Raw genomic sequence first — 22,423 nt, 5'->3', positions numbered from 1 at the left:
GGAAACGGTGCGAAGCCAATTCGCGCGGAACTGCTTACTCTTACTGGAAGACTGGAAGACTGGATGATAGAGGAATCATTGCTCAGTCTCAGTCGAAGTTGACGACTTACTGTACAAGTGATTGGTGGTTACTGTATCTACGGAGTAGGTATCCTAGTCCTAGGTGCCAGGTGGAGAAGCTTAATTTGGGTATCCTTACGGAGTATGCTGACCCCTTTTCGGGATATCGAATTATTCTATACATAGGGTTAGGGTTAGGTTATAAGAGAGGCTAAAGCGGCGAGGGCGATCGCTATGTCGACAGCCTTGCCCCTCATGACATGGTCACGTGCGGACGCCTCCCGCCAACACTTGCGCACGCCCAATAACTACTCCTCCGTAGTCCGCTGTGTGCGCGTGCATGTGCCCGGTGTGCCTCGATTTGAACTCGACCACTCGTAGAGATCTAGCAGAGTACAGAGTACAGAGTCCAAAGTACTCCATACAGAGCACCTATCTGGGAAGACAATCCTGGCTGCGGATTACACACCTCTCACCTCCTACCTTTTCCCTCTTTTCAGCCTCTCGATTGATTTACCCCTCGACTGCTGGCCACCCTCTCCTCAAGCACTCGATTAGCCACCCACCTAGCCACCCTACCCTTCCATCACTGGCCACGGCTACCTCTTCAAGCCGGGAATCCCTATTACTCACACATTTTCCACTCCCGTCCGATCCTCGAAACTACGATCCTTTGGCAAGATTGCTTCAGCCTTAAGAGCGTTGGATCCTCGGCGCTGACATGGAAAGACAAGATCTACCACACGACCAGCCGATGCTGATGGCGATCCTGTAGCCAGCGTCATCACTCACAACTCAGGCCTCCCTCCAATCGACATTTATCCCTAGCAGCCCGCAGACCGAGGGACCGGCCCCGGCCCCGGCCCCCTCCCTAACAAGATGCAAGGCTTCAACATGGGACGCTATGTCCCGCCGGAGCTGGAAGGATCGGTGTCGTTCAATGCCGCCTCGGGCAAGGGCCACGCGCTCGGCAACCGCGCGCGGAAGTTGAAGAGCGAAGGGATCCTCACGGTTCGATTCGAATGCCCGTTCGCCATCTGGTGCACCCACTGTAACCCCGAGCATATTATCGGCCAGGGCGTGCGGTTCAACGCGGAGAAGAAGAAGGTGGGCCACTACTACAGCACTCCGATCTGGAGCTTCCGCTTCAAGCATACCGTGTGTGGCGGGTGGATCGAGGTGCACACCGATCCGCAGAATGCAGAGTATCTGGTCGTGGATGGCGGTCGGAGGAGGGACACTGGCGAGGACAAACTCCTCGACGGCGAGATCCGACTCGGCGTCTCCGAGGAAGACAAGCAACGGCTCGAGCGCGACGGCGGGTTCGGCGCGCTGGAAAAGAAGGTGCACGACAAAACGCTGTTCCTCGGCCAAAAGGAGAGGTTGGACCAGTTGGTGGCGGCCAGCGAGCGAGACTGGGCCGATCCCTACGAACGAAGCAAGAAGCTGCGGACCGAGTTTCGAGTTGGGAGACGGAAACGACAGGCAGACGAAAAGACAGGCGAGGCGCTCAAGGACAAGTTTGGCCTCGAGGTCGACATGCTGAGCGAGCTGCCCGAGGACGGCGAACGGGCCAAGTACGTGGATTTCGGTCAGCAGATGGAACCCTCCAGCACCTCGAAGCCCATGTTTCCGTCCCCGATGCGCGGCCTGCCCGCGAGATTCAAGCCCCATTCGGAACTGGACCAAAGGGAACTCTTGCAAACTCAGTTGGCTGCCAATACTCGCCTCGCGGCAGATCCTTTCCTGCGTGAACAGGACCTGTGGGAACCCCGGACTAAACGGAAAAGGGACGAGGAGGAAAAGGAAAGGGTGCACGGCAAAGTTGCAAAAACACAGTCACGGACACAGAGCCTGGCGTTGGTTGCTTATGATTCTGATTCATCATGATACCCTGGATTCTAGAGTGCAAAGCAATTGTCATTGTCACATACATATCGTTCCTTCTCGGACTCGGTCTTGCCGCCAACACCCAGAAGCCTACTTTCGTTCCGTCGGACGATTCTGCTCGTGCTTACTCCAGTTTTCTGTGAGTGGTGGCAAAGTTCGTCTTTGAGCGGCAGCATATCCACTGCGCGGAGGTGGCGGCGCGGGGCCCCGACTCGCCCATGGCGCCTGAGTGACGCCGTTGACGAAGCCTAGGGGTGGTTGAGAAGGTGTCCCTGCCCAAGGGGCTTCCCCTGGTCGTGTCGTGCTGGGTGAAGCAGCTGTGGGGGTTCGAAGGGGCTGACTAGTAGCATGGGTCGTTGGCGGAGGCGGCCTCGCTTCAGCATCCTTTTCCCATCGGAATAGGGAGCCAAACAGAAAATGCTGGACCACGGGGAATTTCGATAGCACCTCTGCATTGAACATCTTGATCATTCCCTTGTTGATCTTGCCCCAACCACCGTTGATGCCGGAGATGTCGTACAAGACCGGGCTGTGCTCCCAGAAGGGCCCTTTCTTGATGTCGTAGATGAAGGCAATGGCAGAGAAATACATGTTCTTGTCCTTTTCTTTCTCGACCAGATTCGATTTGCTGACCCAGGACGGTTCGGGGGCGCCGGGTAGCGACCCCTCGGTCGGGGTGTCGTCGGACTCTGTGATGGCGGGTGCCAGTTGAGCTGCGCCGAAAACGTAGGGCAAGAAGGAGTTGTCGTCGAGACCCCAGACACCGTGCGATCCGGCCGGTTCGAGGGTGTAGGTCACGATGAGTTTCCTGATAAGGGAGAGATACTGTTCAAACACGCCCAAAACAATCCCCCTCTCTTCCACGCCTGCGTCTGCCTCAGGAAAGAAGCCTAGTTTCCACAGGCCGCCGAGAAAGGCCAGGAAGCTAAGCTCGTGTCCCGTGCCGTAGTCCAATCGTTGTGCACTGCCGAAACTGCCCAACAGGTATGAAGCCAATTCTGGGTAAGCGGGTGCCAGCCATTCAGGGAGACACTCGTTCAATAAGTTGTCTCGTTGGTCTTCGACGAGTTGGTGCCATTTTCGAAAGCTGACATTGCCGAAGCGCCGAGGACCGGTGTCTAGAGGGACATCATCGACCAGCTTGCTCAGTCTCGTCAAAAGAGCACGTAACCTCTCGACAGAGTCTGAATATGCAACGTCCTTTGACTTCAATGGCCAGGTCACCACCCTCGCCGTCCCGTCCACGTCCTGTTTCCGCGGTACGACGGATCGATTTAGCTGGAGCATAAAGGTCATGATATCTCGGTACGCCAGAGAGGTCAGAAAGAAAGTGACATCGGAGCCATCGTAAATCTTCTTGACGGGCTCTTCGAAGCGATGTGTTTTGACATCACCGATCCTCTGTAGAGTGGGAAAGCCTGGCATTGTTAATGGGACCAGAGTCAAGGCACGAGTTTCTAGAAGAGCCTGTGGGTTTGAACTCGTGGTGGACGGTGGAAGAGGATGAAGGCTGCTTTACTGTGGCTCTGTCTGTGTCGAGATGTTGAATTACGTATTTGGGAATTATTTGGTGGCGGAGACAGTGACGGACGGACGAAGACTGCCGTTGAGAGCAAATACCCCGCCCTACACGCGTCGCGGCGCAGTCGACGCGACAAGCTTGAGCCCATGTGCTACCAGGTATTGATCAAATGCAATGTCCGTCCATGGAAGCTACACGTAATGTACCACTAGGACAGCACCTCCGTCAACCCACAAGGTGCCTAGTATCTCGCTCGGCGCAGACTTCGAGTCCTCCAGCATGTTCACCCCATCATGCCGGTATCTACGCGCCGATCTACCATCGGAGCCACCACGGTGGCAGACAACAGCGCCGAAGCTGTGACGGCCATTCTGAACAACGTAGCCGGTAGCAAAATGAGCAACTCTGGGCGAAAGCGAAAACGACAGTCAGAGGTCCATGATGCCCTCGCCACCACCCCCACCCCAAGCAAACGTGCTACCGTAGAGATCCCAACCACGGCCGTCCCGACCACCACGCGACAATCGGGAAGGCTCAAAGCCCGAACCTCGCTTGCGGCTCCTCCCCTACCGCCGAGAGGCGACCCTTTCCTGTTCCCAGCTGCTGATGAGGACGGGGACGAGGCAGAGTCAGAGCAGGGCACTCGGGCCGAACCAGTGAAAAAGTCGAGGCGATTAAAGCAGCCAAAACAACCCGAAGAGTCGCCGTTCAAAGGGAGAGGCGTGCTGGAGACCCGGAGCACAGCGCGAGTGAACCTCGACGATTCTCCCGCACACCAGCCAGCCAGACACGCTCTGCGCAAAGTCGCCAAGTCGCTACAGAGATCTCGCCGTCCGCCAGCCCGGGAGGAATCTACGCGACCCCGGACAAGAACAACCGATGATGTGCCCTTTCAGGGAGAGGATATTCTTGATGTGGTGCATAGACAAGGTCGTTCGACCTCGCCGGTGGCTGACCCGGGTCCCAACCTGCCTGCTCCTGTCCCTGCGCCTGCCGCTCGTAAGACTGCAAATGGATCTCGGGATAGGCCACCTCTGACAAGAATAACGCGTCGGAGAGAGACTGATGATCGTGAGGCCACGGCGAGAAGACGAGCCCTCCAGAAGGAGCAGTCCAAAGCTCGAAACCCATCAGCCCAAGAAATAGATCGCTCTCGCAATGAGGAATCACCCTCGGAAACCTTTGTCACCAACCAAGGGGAGGTTGAGGAACCCTGGCCCCATGACTCAAGCGGGATGATTGATGAGGCTCCTGCCGACTTTGTCTCTGCATCTCAGCGCCCTGAGGCTGAGGCTGAACGAAGACGCAGGGAGCAGGCAGAAGCCGAAGAAGAAGCCAAGCAGCAACAGCGGATTAAGGATGCATTACGAGGCATTGAAGCAGCGATCGAAGTGCAGGGATGTAAGGATGCGTGGCAAGATGCCCTTGTCGGAAGAGCTCGGCTTTTGGAAGCGTCTTCACATGAGCCGACCTCGACTCTGGGTAAGGCGGCGGCGCGGGCCTTGAAGACTCTGACAACAGAGTACAGGAAGCTTGCAAGATCACCCCCTCCAACACCACAAGAGTCTGCTCAAGTGCTGCAAGAGAACTATCGTGTATTGAAAGAAAGATGCAAGCACATCCAGGCATATCGGAATCGACCGGACCTGGTCTACGATCGCGAGAGGGTAAGGATGGTCCGAGATGTCTATGGCCGTCTGATTCCAGACTCGCTGAAGCTGGACAAAGCTGCACTAAAGACTCTATTTCAGGACAACCAGCTAAGCCTTGCTGCCTACGAGGAGATATACCAGCTGCTTCAGATCACCAATCTCCTCGTGGAGACGGCCAACGAGTGGCAGCCGAGACCTAGCCTGGACCACCAGGGAAAGTCCATCGTCAAGAACGATATAGGCCCCAGCATCACTGAGATCATGGAACGATACCAGGATGCAATCGCCGACCAAGAACGAATCAAGTATGTCGACGAACTCGAAGCCCGGCAAAAAATGGATCTGAAGAAAACCCTCGCTGTTCACCAGCAGAAAATGGCGGAGAAACTGGCAAGGTATCGCAAACACATGCAAACCATCGCGACTGTCCCGGCCCTTCTTCAACCAAGTTCTCAGCTAGTGGTGGATATCGACGACCTGGATGTGGATGACCAACCTGCTGTGGACGGTGATCGGAATGGGGCGACAGGGGCTCACCGGGACCACGGCACGTTCGCACAACGACCTCGACGGAGAAGAGAGCCCACCGAAGAGATACCAGCACCGGGCCCGATCCAGTGGGAGCAGAACGAGATCAAACTGCTGGTGAAAGGTCTCCAGACGTACCGAACTGCCTCCAGATTCGAAGACATTGTCTACGTCTATGGAGGACCTGGTGGGGGGCTGGAAAAGTATGACATGGATCAGATCATGGCACAGGCCAAATGGCTGAAGCGGAGTATGGCCAAAAGGCTCCGAGACGAGAAGCACGATCGGGATTGGGACTGGCTAAGGAGTGTTCCGGAGTGAGTGGAAACATGGGTTAGGGAAAGTTTCATGTATCGGCCGCAACGTGCATTCCACATTTTGTACAGAGATATCCCCACGGCATGCTTGGTCTGTTTGATTTTGAGAACTGGTGTTTGGTCTATTGATGGAAACAAGATTGAGATCGACCTTTATTACATGCATGGATGGGTGGACGTAGGCGTGGGCGTTAGGTCGCGACAACAGTGGGACGGGCACGAACAAGATGATGCTGATACCATCTTGCAACTGGTCCACCGTCACCGTCGACAGCGGTTGAGTTTCTCTCGTCTCTCATCCGAGACATCGAGATGCAATTTCTGAGGAGTGAGGAGAGGCAGAAGGAATGATGGAGGAGGTGGAGGCTTCGTGCCTGAGACCGACACCACCACCACCACCACCACCACTATAGGTACCTAAGTAGTACTCATAAGTAGGCACGGATACTACTGTCTGACAGTCTGTAGCTGTACAGATCGGATACCCCGCCGTACCTAGCACCCAGCAGTGAGCACCATGCTCTCCAAGGCCCCTAATAATCCCCTAGTCCTCCACCACGCCAGGAACTCTGTACTAGTATACAACAGTCTTAGTGTAAGCCCTCGCTGCTCGCCGTGTCGCGTCTGAGTCGCGCTGGCGAATCAGTCTTGTTACAGGAGCAGCATCAAAGACGTTGGCAATCAATCGGTCGAGCCTGAGCCAATGGATCGGTGACCGAGACCCAGACAACTGAGGGCTGAAGACTGAGGGCTGAGGCATTGATTGACCCTTTCACCTGCCTGTCAACACCTTATTTTCCGCTCTACATTTCCCATTTTGCATTTTCCATTTCCCATATAATATCTGCCTCTGCCTCTGCAGCCCCTCTGTTTACCCTGCATCGTACGAATACAGCCGGGGATATTTGGTTCTGCAGAGGTCGCCAGCGGCACGGCCATGGACAAACATAGCTCTTCACGCAGTGGTGCTGCTGATGAGGCAAAGATCCGGCCACCGCACGCCTCCACCAAGCCATTGACCAAGCCGACTGCACCGAGACTCTCTACCAGCACCCGTCCTACTATAGCCTCCTCTGCGGCCAAGTCCATCGGCGGAGGTTCTTTGAGCAAACCCCCGGCACGCCCAACTTCTGCAACCACCACCGTCCGAAGACCCCCTAGCGCAACTGCGACTGCGACTCCTACAACAGCAGCACACCGTCCGAGACCATCGGTGACCTCGGTGACCTCGGTGGACGAGCGGCCGTCGAGTGACGAGAAGAGCAAGGCTGGTATATCCGCGCGGCCCAAGAGGGCGTCGCTGGCACCGTCGACCAGTGCCGACCGCACATCGACCTTGAGGAGTGTCGCCGCAACACCTGCCCGCCGTACGACCATTGCCCCCTCCACTTCGACTCGGCAGAGCATCGCGAGTCCAACTGGTGCCCGCAAAGTGCCCTCCACTCCGGGTATCTCACGGACTACTTCTACTAGTACCGTCGCTCCTCGGTCGAGACCGTTAACCTCCTCCATTTCAAGGAACGTCGGTGCCGTCGCACAAGCCGAGAAGAAGCGCCTGAGCACAATCCCTGCCTCTCCCGCAGTCAAGACAGATGGCGAGGAGCCAGAGGAGAACAAGGAGAATGCAGCAGCGCACGGGGAAGAAGACGAAGAGCAGAAAGCTCCTGTGCGTCCTTCTTTGGGGTCAAGGCAGTCGACACGGTCCGTCTTGATCGAACAGAAGATCCGCGAGTTTGAGTTGGTAAACACAATGCTCCAGGCTGCCATGACTGCTGATGGGGCAGATGGCGAAGAAAAAGAGTCCATCAACCAAGAAGCCTCGTCCATAATTGCAAAGCTAAAGTCGGACCTCGTCAAGGTGCGGGAGTTTGAGCGGGACAATGGACGGTTGCCGACAGAGGCAGAGCTCGACGAAGCCGAGTCCGTCAAGGAAGACTCAGAATCTAAATCACCCGTTGAGGAGGACAGGGGTCTGGGTGCAAGCGCCGACGGTTCTGTTGTGACAGAGTTGCAGAATGAGCTGACTCAAAGCAAGGCTTACGCCGAGGCCCTCCAGCGTGAATTGATCGACCTGAAGACCAAAGTCGAGGAATCCAACCGGAGCGCAGAAGAAGAGGGCCGTCGTGTGCAAGAGGCTACCGAGACAGTCCGTGCCGAGCATGTTGCGAAGATTGAGGAGCTGACTTCACTCCACGCGGACAGAGTTCAGGAGTTGGAAGCCTCCCATCAGAAAACGTTACAAGAGTTGCGCGACAGTCAGCAGTCCGGGGCTCAGTCGTTGGAGGAGACAATTTCTCAACATCTGGCGGTAAAAGAATCCGAGGTTGCAAAACTTAGATCTGAGTTGGACGAAGTGCGCAATGCTGCTGCCGTGAGCAGCTCCTCGAAGGAGGCTGAAGTTGAGAAGCTGATGGCCGAATTGGAGGCGTTGCGTATTGCCACCGCCAAAGACCAAGCGGCAAAGGAGGCTGAGATTGAAACGCTCAAACTCAACCTGGAGTCAAAGAAGATCGAATCCGAGACGGCCAGCCAAGCTGCACCCTCCCCTAGCTCGTCCCCGGCCCCGGCTCCGGCTCATGCCCAAGAGCTTGCCGATGCTCAGCAGAAACTTGAAGCTGCTAAGGCTAGGCACCTGGCGGCGAAAGATAACGCAAAGTCTAAGATTGCTAGGTTACAAGAAGAGTTTGACCACAAGGTCACCGCGCTAGAGGAACAGCACAAAGAGCAGATGGGGCAAGTCCAGGACAGACTGGGCCAAACGGAAAACGAGGTCTCCAAGAAGCAGAAAGAACTCGCTCAGCAGCAGGAGGAATATGCAAAGATTTCCGATGAGATGGCACGCCAGAGTCAGGTCATCCAAGTGCTGAAGAGCCAGGTCCTCGACTTCCAGCAGGCCAGTAAAGTTGAAAGTGATGCGCAGACCGCTTTGATAACCCAGCTTCAGGAAGAGCTCCAGGGGTTGGGACAGGAAAAGGCTGATCAGGCGGCGGCCGCGGCTGCGGCTCTTGCAGCTGCTGAAAAGGCATATGCCGAAAAGATTCAGGAGATTGAAAATCGGTTGAATCGGGCGCAAGAGGAACTGAAGCAGGCCGAGGCTCTGCACGAGAATAAGCTACAAGAAGCACTGCAAAATTCGGCCGACAACCTGAAGGCAGCGAAGGTAGAGCTTGAAAGCTCCACAGCGTCACACGCCGACAGGGTCCAAGCCATCGAAGCAGAGCTGCAAAAGGCCAATGAGTCAGTCATAGGAAAACAGGCCGAACATGAGCAGGCACTGTCAGCATTGCAGAATCAGCTTGACGCCGCAAGACTTGCTCTTGATGAAGCTGTCAAAAAACACGAAGCTGTATTGAAGGAACATGAATCAACGCGCACGGCTGCGGAGGTGCGAACGGCTGAGTTGAAATCCGCCCACGAGAAGGAGGTCGACCAACTCCGGGCTGAGTACCAAACGAAGCAGGAGGAAGAAATCGCGGCCTTGAAAGAGAGCCACATCCAGCAAATTCAACAGCTCGAACAGAAAATCCATTCGTCTGAAAAGGAAGTGGCTGCGGCCAAGGAAAACCACGCCACCCAAATCAAGCAATTGGAGCAACAGATGAAGGCGTCGCTGGCAGATCTAGAGACGCTTGAAGCCGGACATATCGAAGAACTCAATCAGGTGAAAGTAGAAGCTGAAGCATTGCAGCAAAAGGCGGCCGAAGAGGCAGAGTTGAAGCATACCGAGAGAGTGCGGCAGCTGGAGCACCAGCTCAACACCACTGAAGCGGAGCTGTCCAAGGCTCGATCGACGCACGCCAAACAGCTTGAAGACCTCGACAGGCGGAATGACCTGGATCAAGCGAGTGCCCTGGCCGCTCTCAAGGAGTCTCATTCCAGCATCGTCAGCGATCTCCAGGACCAATTGAGAGCTGCACAGGAGGCGATTGAAAAGGCCGAGACTGAGCATGCAGACCGACTCAAGCAATCGGAAGCACAGCTCACATCTCGCCACACCGAAGAGCTCGACTTGCTTAGAGCAAGCCATGCCCAAGAGCTCGAAAAGATCGAGAGCAAAGCCAAACTGAATGGTGAGCAAGCCCTGGAGGAAGCACGGTCACGTCTGCTCGAGGAGAACCGTCAACTAGAAGCGCAATCGAAATCGCTTCAGGGAGATCTGGACGTGACGAGATTCCAGATTCAAAGCTTGAAAGGGATCCTCCGCTCTATGGAAGAAGAGAGCAAGGAAAAAGACCAAGAGCATGCCGATAGTATTGAGAAGTTGGAACAAGATCTGTCCATGTCGGTTGTGAAATTGGCCGAGCAATCCAGCCGAATGATGCATCTTCAAATGACACACGATCAAGCGTTGGCAGAGGCAAAGAAGGCTTGGGAGAGCGAGTCCCAACAAAACTTGGAGAGTCTGCGAGCCGATCATGACAAGGCGTTGGCGGAATCGCGGAGGAATCTGGAGAACGAGCATCAGCAGTTGACGGAGAAGATTCAAGATGAACATGCCAAATCCGTCCAAGCGAGCCAGAGCAGCCACCAATCTCAACATGATGAACTTCGGCAACAGCTGAAGCAAGACTATGACAGCCAACTTGACGAGGTGTTGAAGACGTTGGAGAATCAGTGGAAGGCCCAAGTAGACCTCCTCGAGGATCAAAATGCGGCCGCTAGCGCCCGCCTCGCACAAACTCTCAAAGACCACGAGGAGGCGCTGCAAGCCACCCGATCGGAGCATGACGCCACCATCGCCAAACTGCAGTCTCAACTACAAGAAGCCCGCGGCGCAATCGAGGACACGACCCAGCTGGAGGGGGTGCGAAGTCAACTGGTCGAGGTGCAAGCCCAGCTCGGGGACATCAGCCAGAAACACGCCGAAGCGATGAGCGTGATCCAGGATCGAGAGTCCACTTTGGCTGTGCTAAAAGATGAGCTCGCAGCCACACAAACAGCATTAGAGCAAAGACGGGACTCGGCAGAGGTGGAGGAGCTCAACAGCAAATATATCGCGGCTCAAAAGGCTCTCGAAGAATCGCGCGAAAAACATGCTCAAGCGGTTCGCGATATTAAAGCTGGATATGACGCTAAACTCGAGAAACTGCTCACCGAGCTCAATGTTGCAAAGGAAGCCGCTGAAGGTGCACAGGTGCCCTCGAGCGATCAAACGGAGCTGGAAGCTGTCACTGCTCGTCTGGGCGATGCAAAGAAGACCATTGCCTCGCTACAGGCCGACTTAGATGGGGCTATGCTGGAAGTTGAAACGCAACGCAACCTGGCAGAGGAGTCTCAAAAGGAGGTGGAGCAACTCAAGCAGGTTCAGAAGCAGGCCGAGGTCATCAGCCTCCCGAGTCCCAAGCCACGACGAAAGAGCCGGAGCCCAAGGCGAAAATCGATGAATCCGTTATCACCAGGACCAGGGGCTTCCAAACTAGGTCTTGAATCTAGCAAGTGGGCCACCGAGGGGGACAAGGACAAGGATGGCGTTTCGAGTGACGCTGGGAAAGGTGGTAACGATGAGGCCAACCCGGCCGCCGAACCGATACCGACACCGACACCAGACACTCCAGGCCGGCACCCTCACTCTGGCACGATGGGCAAACGCAACGTCGCCGGACAGCTGGCCGGCATTCAGGAACAGATCAAACAATTGGATGATCTAAGCGAGGACTTTCTGGAAGACCACCAGAAGATGGCCAGCATGTTGAATCGAGTGGATGATGGCACCAGCACCAGTACCAGCACGATCCAAGTCGAGGAGGACGCATCTGAGGAGTGATGGTTTTGATGAACCGGCCATTATTAGTCCAGGAAATGATGTCGTCCAGTTGAGACTGACATCGGTTTTTCTTAGGATCGGTCAACACTATAAGGGGAAGGAGAAGGAGAAGGAGAAGGAGGAATGGGAAACCCAGTCGGCTTGACAGGAGGTTTCCTATTGTCATTCAGCCTGGTTCTTTCTGTTGGGGACTTAAGAGTCAGTCATTCAGCCTGGTTCTTTCTGTTGGGACTTGAAGAGTCAGTCATCCTTTTGTTGTTCTGGTCGTTTTCCTTTTATTGGTACAGGACAGATGCTATGGTCTGTGTGGACACAGGAGTATAGTCACTCCCTCGTATTGGGTTCCCTTTCTTTTGGGCGATTGGAAGTCTACTGAATGTAGTATCGTCCACTTTGTACTTGTTTTGTATGTCCTTTTGTCTAGTGAGCAAGCGAGTGAGCGAGTCAGCAGCAAGCAATCAATCCAGAGGCAATCAAAGCAAGTAATTCATCCAGCAAGTAATTCATCCAGCAAGCAATTCATCCAGCAAGCAATTCATCTAGTAAGTAATTAATCCAGTAAGTAATTAATCTAGTAAGTAATTTATCCAGCAAGCAATCAATACAGTAAGCAAGCAATTAATCCAGTAAGCAAGCAATTAATCCACCAAGCAAGCATTGGTTTGATTACAGCAATGCCGGTGCCGATGCCGGTGCGATTAGGGCTTAAGCTTCAGCCATTCTATCAGGACTACATACAGTGTTTCAATTCAGCACAGCAGAGCACAGCACAGCACAGCAATCCCAGTGTATTTTTCTTGAAGTAAGGTCTGGATATAGTATAGTACCTGTCTAGCTGTCTGCCTACTTGCCTCAGGTAGTTACGGCAATCTAAGTTAAGTACGGAGTACCTAGCTAGCTATGAACCACCACTCCTACCATCAAGCAACCGGCCAAGGAGCTCGCCTTCCGTAACACTGTATACTGTAGCACTCTCTTCCTCGCCATATTGCTCCGTGTTGAAGGTCTAGATCTTTCATATAGAACCTGAGTATCCGTACCTAAGTCCCTAAGTCCCTCAGTCCCTCAGTCCGGTAAGTAAGTACACTGACCTAGCTTGGGTACATAAGTTAGTGAGTAGGTAAGTGAGTGAGCAAGTAGGTGAGTAAGACCTAGCTTGGGTACATAAGTAACTACGTGAGTGAGTGAGTGAGTGAGTAAGTAGGTGAGTAAGTAACTATGTAAGTCCCTCTGTCCCTTACTTAGATAAGTACTACCTAGCTTAGGTACATGAGTAAGTACGTGAGTGAGTGAGTAAGTGAGTAAGTAGGCGAGCAAGTAGGTATATAAGTAAGTAAGTGATGAGTGAGTAGGTGAGTGAGTAGGTGAGTGAGTAAGTGAGTAAGTAAGTGAGTAAGTAAGTAAGTACGTGAGTAAGTAAGTAAGTAAGTAAGTAAGTAGGCGAGTAAGTAAGTGAGTCCTCGACCCTTAAGGAAGGAAGGAAAGAAGAAAGATACGCACAGCAATCAATAATACCAGGTATATAGGTATATAGGTATAGATATATATGTACCGTACCTACCTACCTATCTATATCCTGTACTGCTACTACTACCACCACTCCTACTATCACTCCATCTCTCCCAGGCTGTTGAGCAACCATTCCGGCTCGGCGTCTTCTTCGTCAGGATCGTGCGAGAGCAGTGATGACTGGGAGTGGGACCTGGACCGGGATTGGGATTGGGACCGTAGGCTTGTCGGGCTGGAGTTTGGGGGCGGATGGGTGTCTGTATCTCCTTCCGTATCTGTACCTGTATCTGCATCTGCATCTGCATTGGCATTGGCATTGGCATTTGCATCTGCATCTGCATCTGCATCTGCATCTGCATTTGCATTTGAATCTGCACCTGCATTCGCAATGGGATCTGCTTTCGCTTGTGTATTTGCATTTCGCTCGTCTAGTCCTGTCGTCGTCGTCATCTTCGTCCTCGTCGTCGGTGGATCTTCTTGGTCTCGCGTATTCTCTGCGACTTCTCGCGACGATCCGAGGAGATTGGGATTGGGATTAGATTTCGGATTCACATTGGCATTGGAACTCTGACCCGTCGTGGTCGTGCTGGTTGTGGCATGCGCATGTACTGCGGTCTGGCTTTGCTCTTGCTCTTCCTCTTCCTCTTCATCCTCAACAAGAAACCCGCCAGCCGTGGCGTCAATGTCTTGGTCTTGGTCTTGGTCGGTGACGAGCCTAGTTCTTGATCGAACTGGGGGAGATGCCATGTTGGCCTCTTCTGCAAAAAAGCCGCCAGGGCCGGTGTCCTCCTCCATTGTGTCGAGGGGGTGCTGCTGACTCTTGTCCTCACCGAAAAATCGCACAGTCTCAGCGTCAGCCTTAGCCTCATGACCCTCGTCTTCGAGGAGAAATCCCCCAGCCCCAGCCTCAGCCTCATGCCCCTCGTCTTCTAGGAGGAATCCCCCATCCTCACCCTCAACCTCATGTCCCCCGTCCTCGCCGAGAAATCCCCCCTGGTCTATACCAGCTTGCTTCCTTGATTCAACTCCCGAGACCCCTGGACTCCGTCGAGGAAGCCCGTGGGGAGACCTGACAACAATAATGGCCTGATGAACCACTTCCGGTGGAAGTAGCTGGTCGACAGGCCTGAGGTTCGACATCATAGCTACGTGTCTTGTATCCGTGTCCTGTTCGAGTTTGCCCTCGCCTGGTCCGCCTGACTCGCCTGGCTCGCCCTCTTCAAGCATGAACCCGCCGCCATGTTCTCCTCTGCCGCCGCCGCCACTACCGTCGTCATCATCATCCTCGGCCACCCCTCCATCTTCTTCTCTGTCGCCATAGTCCCGGTGGACTCGCTCCCGGACTCGTAACGCAGTCAACCATCTCTTCCACAGTCCCAAAATAACCTTGCTTCTGGCCTGTTCGGTTTCTTCGGTCGCTTGAGACTCCAGGCCTTCAATCACATTGATCATGGCATTGCACATGTTCATGCTGACCACCGCCCCATCAATCACCGCCGTGCCCTGACGCCCTCTGAATGAGAATCCCGTCACGGCGTCGGCGTAGTCGATCTCGAGAACACGAGCAGCCTCGGCAGCAAGAGGGTGTCGGATGTGTACGGCCCCGGCCGGGATCATTGACGGGACATAGACATCCAGATTGCCATAAGCGTTGGTGGGGATCTTGCCATCCACCACCGGCGGTGGTTCGTAGAGTCTCGTTTGGTATTCCGCGTACAGGGCCATTCCGTCACTGGCTTCATCGTCATCACCTTCGCCATCTTCGGGCGTCCGCCTCCTCTTGGACACGACTCGTTTGAGTGGCTGTTCACCCTCCTTCACGTCCCGACCGCGCCGATACCATGCATCCGCCGTCCGGCAGACATGGACATGACGTCTGCGAAAGACACTCTCGAGCTTCGCGTTTTTGCCGGACCCGGTACTAACTTTGCCGACTTCATGCTTCGGATGGATCACCTCGTTCATTCGCAGATGCCGTTCCAGCACATATACAGGGTGGCCCTTGAAATCCTGCACGTTCCTCGGCATGGCCTCGCTCTCGGCGCGCATGAGCAGACTGGCATCTTCGATCTCGTCCCTGACTTCGCTGAAAGGCTTTTGCAGAGGGCCCAGGGTGCGCACCCACCACCGTTCTCCGCCTTTGGTGCTCTCGACTCGCTGTCTCCGGGTTTTCGCATTGTACCATTGAGTGTAGCGCCTGGTGACGTCCTTGGCGGAGCCGTCATCCTCCATGGCCATGACATAGACCATGCTGTTCAATCGGTCCGACGCTGGTGGCTCGAACCCTGTCTTTGGCTTGTTGATGGTGTTGCGCACAATGGGGTCCAGCGGAATCCATGTAGACGTGGAGGGGGAGTAGACTTCGACCCAGAAGATGGGATAGGGGGACTCGACGATTTTCTTCTTTTTCGGCGTCGCTCGTTCCGGACGAGTCAGGGTTGGGTTTTGAGTGTAATTTTGCGGAGGCGCATGGTAGTATTGCGGCTTCGGTTTTTCCGGGGTTTGGCCTTTGGCGACGCCCGAGAACGGCAGCACTTGAAGAGAGCAGACCAGCCTGGTGTCCACCGCAACCGAGCGAAGCAAGGCGCACAACAGCTGCGCGCCTAGATCTCTCGAGCCGGACCGGGATTGCGCGGCGGCCTCGAAATCATCCAGGTCAAGCAGGTCTTCGGCGTCGTCACTCTCTTTGACAGCGTCGGCGTCGTCTTTCCAATAGGCTCGCTGCATGCCTTTGGCCGTGATGGTCCATTGCTGCCTCCAAATGGTGCAGACCTCCTCAATGCCCTTGATGAAGGAATGTGATCTCTGATATTGTGGCTTCGATTCATCCACGTGCAGCAGTGCGATGACTTTGCGAGGCACGAGAGGCTTCAGGACAGCCTGCACCGACTCACTCTCACACCAGCGATTCCGACTGCTTAGATGGGCCAAAAGACAAACCAGATGCGCTTTGTGCACTTCCAGCCGGATTTTCCTTTCGGCCGGCCCGACCGGTCTGCGCCGCTGGATTCCTCGTCTTGACGGTTCGAGGCTCGATTTGGACAGATCGAGCTCGAGGGACTTTTGCTCCGGTTCCGCACTTACGCCACCGTCCTCTCCGGCCGGCTCCGGCTCCGGCTCCAGTTCTACATCTTCAAACTCCACGTCGGACTCGTCTGAGCCTTCGAAATCATCGTAGACCACCTGCTGCAGCTTTTCTGGATGGTCGTTGGCAGGACCCTGGTTTGTATCCGCGTCCGGGACCGTCTCGGAGGCGCCGAACAGATCAGAGTCAAGTTCGATCTTGGAGGATGGCTCCTCACTGAGCTTGCGTCTTTTGGGGGATCTCAAGCTCGAAGACGAGTCTCGTTCCTCGGCCAGCGCTTCTGCCAGCATCTCGCCATAGACACTGGGGACGTCATTGTCGACCGCTTCTCTGCGACGCGCCGACTGACGCGTCTTTCGCGTTGAGCTGCGTGCTGGCAGGCTCTTCTTTGGTGGCATTGGACTGGAGCGAGGGGGTTTGGGGGTTTCCGCCCGTCAGTCATGGCTTCTGTCCCCAAGCCGTTCCAGATTCGCGACGACTTTCTGTCTCAACAAGGCTCTCGACGGATAGCATTACACAAAGCGAATTTCCGCCCCGTCGTCGGTTTGGTGTGGAATGTCAGCGACAGAGGCGAACTGTTTAGCAATCATAGCAGTCACATGTTGCCTGGAATTAGGGAGACCACGTGATAAGTGACGTAGCAGTAATCCAGCCCACGTGACCCACAACTCCGAAGTCTGGAGGCCTCCAGTCTCATTCCAGCGGCAAAGAAAAAAACGATATGAATCAACTACGCATGGAATAGAAATAGAACTGTCACCACCCGGACTGACTGCTGAGCGAGAGGAGATTGGGCAAAAAGCAAAAAGAAGGGCTGAACTGGGAATTGAACTAGATTGCTGTTAGAATAACGTTTTTGTATGAGGTGGATGGACGATGCTTACCCCAGGACCTCTTACAATCAAGATATCATCTCCCAAAGCAAGAATTCTACCTCTGAACTATTCAGCCGAGACTGATCGAGTTGTTTTCCAACTCAGAGTCGAATCTGAGGTAAAATTTGGCGTCTTTAAGTCATAATGTTACGTTATCAAAGGTGGCTCCACTGCGCTTTGACTCACCAATCCCTTGTGTCTAGTGCCTGCCAGCAAACATGCCAGGTCACTCACTACCTTTCACTCTGCGGCGTGGAGGATGGTCCCTGTGATTTCCATACAGTAGCAGCGGAGCCCCGGATACGTTCGACATAACTGAAGATGACACTCCATGTTGGGGATGGACACTCGCACAACCAAACTACCGCTCCGTCTCACGCAATTGTTATCAGGTTGCCGGCAAGACCGGATCGCCTCGCAACACGTTGATTTGTCCAGGTCATGGTTAAGTCCTCACCGGTGATGTCTTATGTTGCTTAGCAGCACCCGGACATGCCATGATGGAGATCGATGATCTTTCTACACAAGAGGAAATCGGTCCGCCACTGCGTATGTCGGGGGTGATTCTTAACCAAGAGGCCATCCTCCCAATCCAGGGACGGTCCTTTTACTCTGTGCCATCGCTAGAAGAGACCAACTCGTTGCTGTGATGTTCACACCCTGCGAAAAGGTCTAACACAAGTTCATTGCTTCTAATACTACAGGCTTCAATCGACCATGTCGTCTGTTCACGCCGTGGAAAGGGAGCATACCTCCAACGGGAATCACTCCAGTCCCTCGATGGAAGAGTTCCCAGATGCCATCAATTCGCTAGACATTGCAAGAACAGCCAGCCACGGTACGGTTGCGTGGACCACAAGCTGTGCCATGAGTGGAATGGCTGCCGAAGCTGTGTCCTCTGTGCACCAGTATGAACGGCCCGCATCAATGCCGGTGGCCAGTACCCTTCGACGAAATACAATGGCCGTCTTGACGATATTCACCAATCTGTTGCAGGTGAGTTCGTGTACGCTGTGCCATGTCACCGACGCTAAGGCGTGTCTCTTACCTCGAAGATGGTGGTCAATTTTGCCGGACTCGGTGGCGGGTTCATACTCGGAAAGCTGCTGGGAGCCACTACCTCCAATGCGCAATGGATTGCAGCAAGCTATGGATCAGACGCTCGCTCCTCCTATGGCCTTGCATTATGGGCTTTCTGCTAATAACTTTACCTAGCTTGACCCAGGGCGCTATCGTTCTGGTTGCCGGTCCTATCGGCGCTGTATATGGGCATAAGAACATGCTGATATATAGGACTCTCTGGCTAGGCGTTTGCAATCTGGTCTGTGGCTTCTGCAACAACTTCATTACCTTCGTTATCATGCGAGCGCTGTCCGGAATTGGCGGGGCCCTGATCATGCCCAACGCTGTGGCCATTCTCACCATTACCAACCCTCCCGGACTGACTTACCTTGAGGTGCTAGCTTTCTTCTCTGCATCGTAACGTCTCTGGCATTGAGCTTGCTCATTCCGCATGAGGTGCCAGTGAACCGACGTGGGAAGATTGACTGGATAGGGGCCACCATGGTTGTGGCGGCCTTGATACTGTTCAGCTTTGCTTGGAAGTGAGAATCACCTTGGACGCACTTGCATCAAGTCGCCATCATGCTAACCTACTACGACAGTCAAGCTCCCAGTTCAGGGTGGTCGAGCCCAGCCGTGGTAGTGTGCCTTATCGTCTCGATCGCCTTACTCGCTTTGTTTCTGGCTTGGGAACAATATGCCACCCCCCATCCTATCATGCCGCTGAGCATATTCAAGGCACCGTCATTCGGCATCCTCATTCTCGTGGCGCTTTTCAATTTCATGGCGGTAGGGATCTTCTGTTGGTACCAGACACTGTGGCTGCAGGAAATCTGGCATTGGTCATTATTGCACTTCGCCCTCAGTTGGACACCGTTCGTGATCTGCGCCATTGCAGCGGCTTCGTTGTCTGCGTGGCAGGTTCCTCGGCTGGATGCTCAATGGATCTTGGCCATTGGGACCCTGACCATCCTGGGGGCTTGTCTGCTCATGGCCACCCTATCGGAGCCTCGGATCTATTGGCCGCAGGTCTTTCCCTCCGTCGTCCTGTTCGCCTTCTCCCCGGATCTGGTCTATACCGCGGCGCAGATCATCGCCAGCAATTCGGTCAGTCGCCAGCACCAGGGCACGGCCGGCTCTCTCATCAGCATCCTCAACCTCTACGGCGTCAGTTTGGGCCTTGGGTTCGCCGGGACGATCGAGGTCCAGACCAACGACCACGGCCGGGACAAAGTTTTGGGCTTTCGAGCAGCACTATATTTCGGGGTGGCCATGGCTGCGGTCGCTGTGTTGGTCGACGTTTTCTTCATCCGCTGTGTCAAGGATGAGAAAAGGGGCTGGGATGAAGGCGATTTGAGCGCTTTGGCAGATCAGGAACTGGAGGCTCGCGCCATGACAAGTGGTGCATCGCCGCCGACTGTCACTGTCAGTAGTAGAGTGTGAATAATGGCCAGCACCGTCAAAGTTCAACTTTTGATTAGATAGAAAGACCAGTAGTGTCATTAAAATACACCAAGAAGCAGGTTGAAGAAATAAAAACACTATACCAAGGAAGCAGATTGACGGAAGAGATAAAATACCAGGTAGGGATATAGGGATATGCGTACGGATACTCCTGGCGAACAATAAAGCCTTGCTCACGTAATGTCGGCTAGACTTGCCTGTCACGTGCTGGCCCCCCTCAGCCGGCAGCAAGTTGCGGCGAGATGGTCAAGAAATTATTTAGATTTATTTCGCCGCCAAAAAGTTCGAGGCTTCCGCACCAGCAACACGCACCATTGCCGATGCCCACACACCATGAAGAACCTGAGAGAGCAAGTGCGTGGCCTAGAGCTTAACAAGGCCAAGGGTACGGAAGGACATCTCTTGATCCATGAAGGTCATGTGCTGACACGTCCTTGCAGACTTCGACCCCGAAGACGATGTCGTGCCCTCCGCCAGCGAAGCCGAGTCTGAAAACGAGGGAAATTTAGGACAAAACGTGGGCCGCGAGCACTATGAGGCCGTGGGAAAAAGCAGGCTACGCAAGCCCGAGCAGCCTACTCTTGATGCGAAATATGGCGGTGTGGCAGTCAGCCGCAGTGCTTTAGACGAGCATGACGACGATGACGATGAAGACGACCCATTCGCACCGGTGGAGGATTCCGAAGAAGACGATCCTTTCGCTGCGCGGAACGGAAATGTAAGCGGCTCTGAAGAGGGTGAGGGTTCAGATGTCAATGACGATCTTGGGGCGATATTCGATGGAGATGAAAGTGAAGAGATTGACAGCGACGAGGCACTTGGCGAAAGCGATACGGAGAGATTCAAAGACTTCAAGTTTCGCGGGAGCAAGAAGAACCGTCTAGAGCCGACGTCAGGCGAAAATTCTCAGGAAGAGGAAGAGGAGGAAGACACGACAGACGACTCAGACGTGGATATGGGCGATGAATCCGACGATGCAGAGGACGATGGCTCTTCCGTCTCTTCCGCCACGCGCTCCTCGCCGCCTGTCCGAGGCCACAAAGCGTCTCACAATCCCGACCGCGAAGAACTGAAGCGACTCGCCTTCTCATCCGCCTCCACCGCGGGCCTGGCGTCGGCACTGTCCGCGGGGGCCATGGCGGATGTGCAGAAAGGCCGGGCGGTCAAGCAGCAGCGGCAGACGTTCGACCGGCTCCTGGACGCGCGGATCAAGCTGCAAAAGGGCGTGACTGCAGCCAACGACCTCGAATCCGCGGTATTGACGGACGAAGAAGTCCAGCACGCAGCCAAACATGCCGAAGACGCCGCGCTTGCACTGTGGTCGACCATCGCCTCGATCCGATGCACACTCCTCTCCGGCGCCGGTGCCGACAAGGTGGACGCGACAGCAGCGGGCTCCAAGGCCAACGACCTCAAACGCAAACATCCCCACCCGCTACAAGCGACGCGGTCGACGCCTCTCGCGGAAATCTGGGAGCACGCCCAACTCCTCGAAGCAGCCGCCCTCCCGACCCGCCGCCAGACCCTGGACAAATGGCACGCGAAGACCCAGCCCGTGCTCGACACGGCGCCACGCTCGAAACTGCTGCCGACCAAGTCGTCCGCGACCTCGCGCCTGACTGACGTGCTGGACACGTATCTGGCGACCGAGTCAGGGAAGCTGATTGGGCAGAGTTGGACGGCGACGTCGAACGGCAACTCCAATTCCAATACCAATTCCAAATCTAATGCTACTAGTACTAGTACCACTACTACCGGTGGTACTGTCAGTGGACGGAACAGTCATCACGACAGTAGTACCGCGCCAGCAAACGCAACATGGGCCTACGACGACGGCATATTCTACCAATCCCTCCTGCGCGAACTCATCGCGTCGCGCAGTGCCAACTTGACCGCCGGCGCCGGCACAGGCACTGACGGGCCCGTTCTGCTGCCGCCGAAACTGCACCCGTCAGGCAGCCGACACAAGAAAGTCGACACGAAGGCGTCCAAGGGCCGCAAGGTGCGCTACACGGTGCACGAGAAGCTGGAGAACTTTATGGCCCCTGAGGACCGTGCCACCTGGGAGCCGGCCGCGCGTTCCGAGTTCTTCGCCAGTCTGTTTGGGAACGCAGCGGCGCGTGTCTTGGACGAGGATGGGGGTGACGAGCAAGACGCCGGAGAGGACAACGGGGTCGGCACAGGTGAAGCTGAGGCCTTGAAGTTGTTCAGGAACTAGTGACCGGCAGAGGCCTTGAAGTTATTCAGGAACTAGTTGACCGGCACCGGCGAGGCTGAGGCTAAATTATTCAGGGACTAGTTGACCAGCACCGGTGAGGCTGAGGCTAAGTTGCTCAGGAACTAGTTGACCGGCACTGGCGAGGCTGGGGCTGACGACCATAACGCCGGAGAGGACAACGATGTCGGCACCGGTGAGGCTGAGGCCTTGAAGTTATTCAGGAACTAGCTGACCGGCAAGGCTGAGGCTGAGGCTAAGTTATTCAGGAACTAGTTAGTGGTGGTGAACTAGAACTCGTTAGTGGTGGTGGTCGAACCGTCTACATCTACATCTACATCTACGTCTAGTTTTCATTATCATCTTCATCTGATGTTCGGTATCAACCACAACCACAACCACAACCACAACCACTACCACAACCACTACCACAACCACTACCACAACCACTACCACAACCACAGTGCAAGTGTGCAAGCG

The 22,423-nt window shown here is 54.8% G+C and overlaps 7 protein-coding genes across 7 annotated transcripts; 5 read left to right on the top strand and 2 right to left on the bottom strand.

The window, feature by feature from the left end:
- Window positions 1–939: 939 nt before the first annotated feature.
- A1O3_01717 (uncharacterized protein) lies at window positions 940–1,950 on the top strand (the record flags this gene model as incomplete). Its single annotated transcript, XM_007731860.1, has 1 exon — window positions 940–1,950. One exon carries the CDS (start codon window positions 940–942, stop codon window positions 1,948–1,950), a length of 1,011 nt encoding a protein of 336 aa, XP_007730050.1.
- Window positions 1,951–2,040: 90 nt separating this feature from the next.
- On the bottom strand, window positions 2,041–3,375 carry A1O3_01716 (uncharacterized protein; the record flags this gene model as incomplete). The annotated part of the gene is made up of 1 exon (XM_007731859.1): window positions 2,041–3,375. The coding sequence occupies one exon, from the start codon at window positions 3,373–3,375 to the stop codon at window positions 2,041–2,043; it is 1,335 nt and encodes a 444-aa protein (XP_007730049.1).
- A 390-nt stretch (window positions 3,376–3,765) lies between these two features.
- A1O3_01715 (uncharacterized protein) lies at window positions 3,766–5,973 on the top strand (the record flags this gene model as incomplete). Its single annotated transcript, XM_007731858.1, has 1 exon — window positions 3,766–5,973. The coding sequence occupies one exon, from the start codon at window positions 3,766–3,768 to the stop codon at window positions 5,971–5,973; it is 2,208 nt and encodes a 735-aa protein (XP_007730048.1).
- A 933-nt stretch (window positions 5,974–6,906) lies between these two features.
- A1O3_01714 (uncharacterized protein) lies at window positions 6,907–11,733 on the top strand (the record flags this gene model as incomplete). The annotated part of the gene is made up of 1 exon (XM_007731857.1): window positions 6,907–11,733. One exon carries the CDS (start codon window positions 6,907–6,909, stop codon window positions 11,731–11,733), a length of 4,827 nt encoding a protein of 1,608 aa, XP_007730047.1.
- A 1,608-nt stretch (window positions 11,734–13,341) lies between these two features.
- On the bottom strand, window positions 13,342–16,725 carry A1O3_01713 (uncharacterized protein; the record flags this gene model as incomplete). Its single annotated transcript, XM_007731856.1, has 1 exon — window positions 13,342–16,725. One exon carries the CDS (start codon window positions 16,723–16,725, stop codon window positions 13,342–13,344), a length of 3,384 nt encoding a protein of 1,127 aa, XP_007730046.1.
- A 1,194-nt stretch (window positions 16,726–17,919) lies between these two features.
- A1O3_01712 (uncharacterized protein) lies at window positions 17,920–19,707 on the top strand (the record flags this gene model as incomplete). Its single annotated transcript, XM_007731855.1, has 3 exons — window positions 17,920–18,198; window positions 18,428–18,681; window positions 18,867–19,707. 3 exons carry the CDS (start codon window positions 17,920–17,922, stop codon window positions 19,705–19,707), a joined length of 1,374 nt encoding a protein of 457 aa, XP_007730045.1.
- A 354-nt stretch (window positions 19,708–20,061) lies between these two features.
- A1O3_01711 (uncharacterized protein) lies at window positions 20,062–21,946 on the top strand (the record flags this gene model as incomplete). Its single annotated transcript, XM_007731854.1, has 2 exons — window positions 20,062–20,113; window positions 20,169–21,946. The coding sequence occupies 2 exons, from the start codon at window positions 20,062–20,064 to the stop codon at window positions 21,944–21,946; spliced, it is 1,830 nt and encodes a 609-aa protein (XP_007730044.1).
- Between the last annotated feature and the right edge of the window lie 477 nt (window positions 21,947–22,423).

The sequence above is a fragment of the Capronia epimyces genome (genome assembly GCF_000585565.1).
Source record: "Capronia epimyces CBS 606.96 chromosome Unknown aczIQ-supercont1.1, whole genome shotgun sequence".
Lineage (NCBI taxonomy): Eukaryota > Fungi > Ascomycota > Eurotiomycetes > Chaetothyriales > Herpotrichiellaceae > Capronia > Capronia epimyces.
This window is presented reverse-complemented; position numbering and strand designations above follow the sequence as displayed.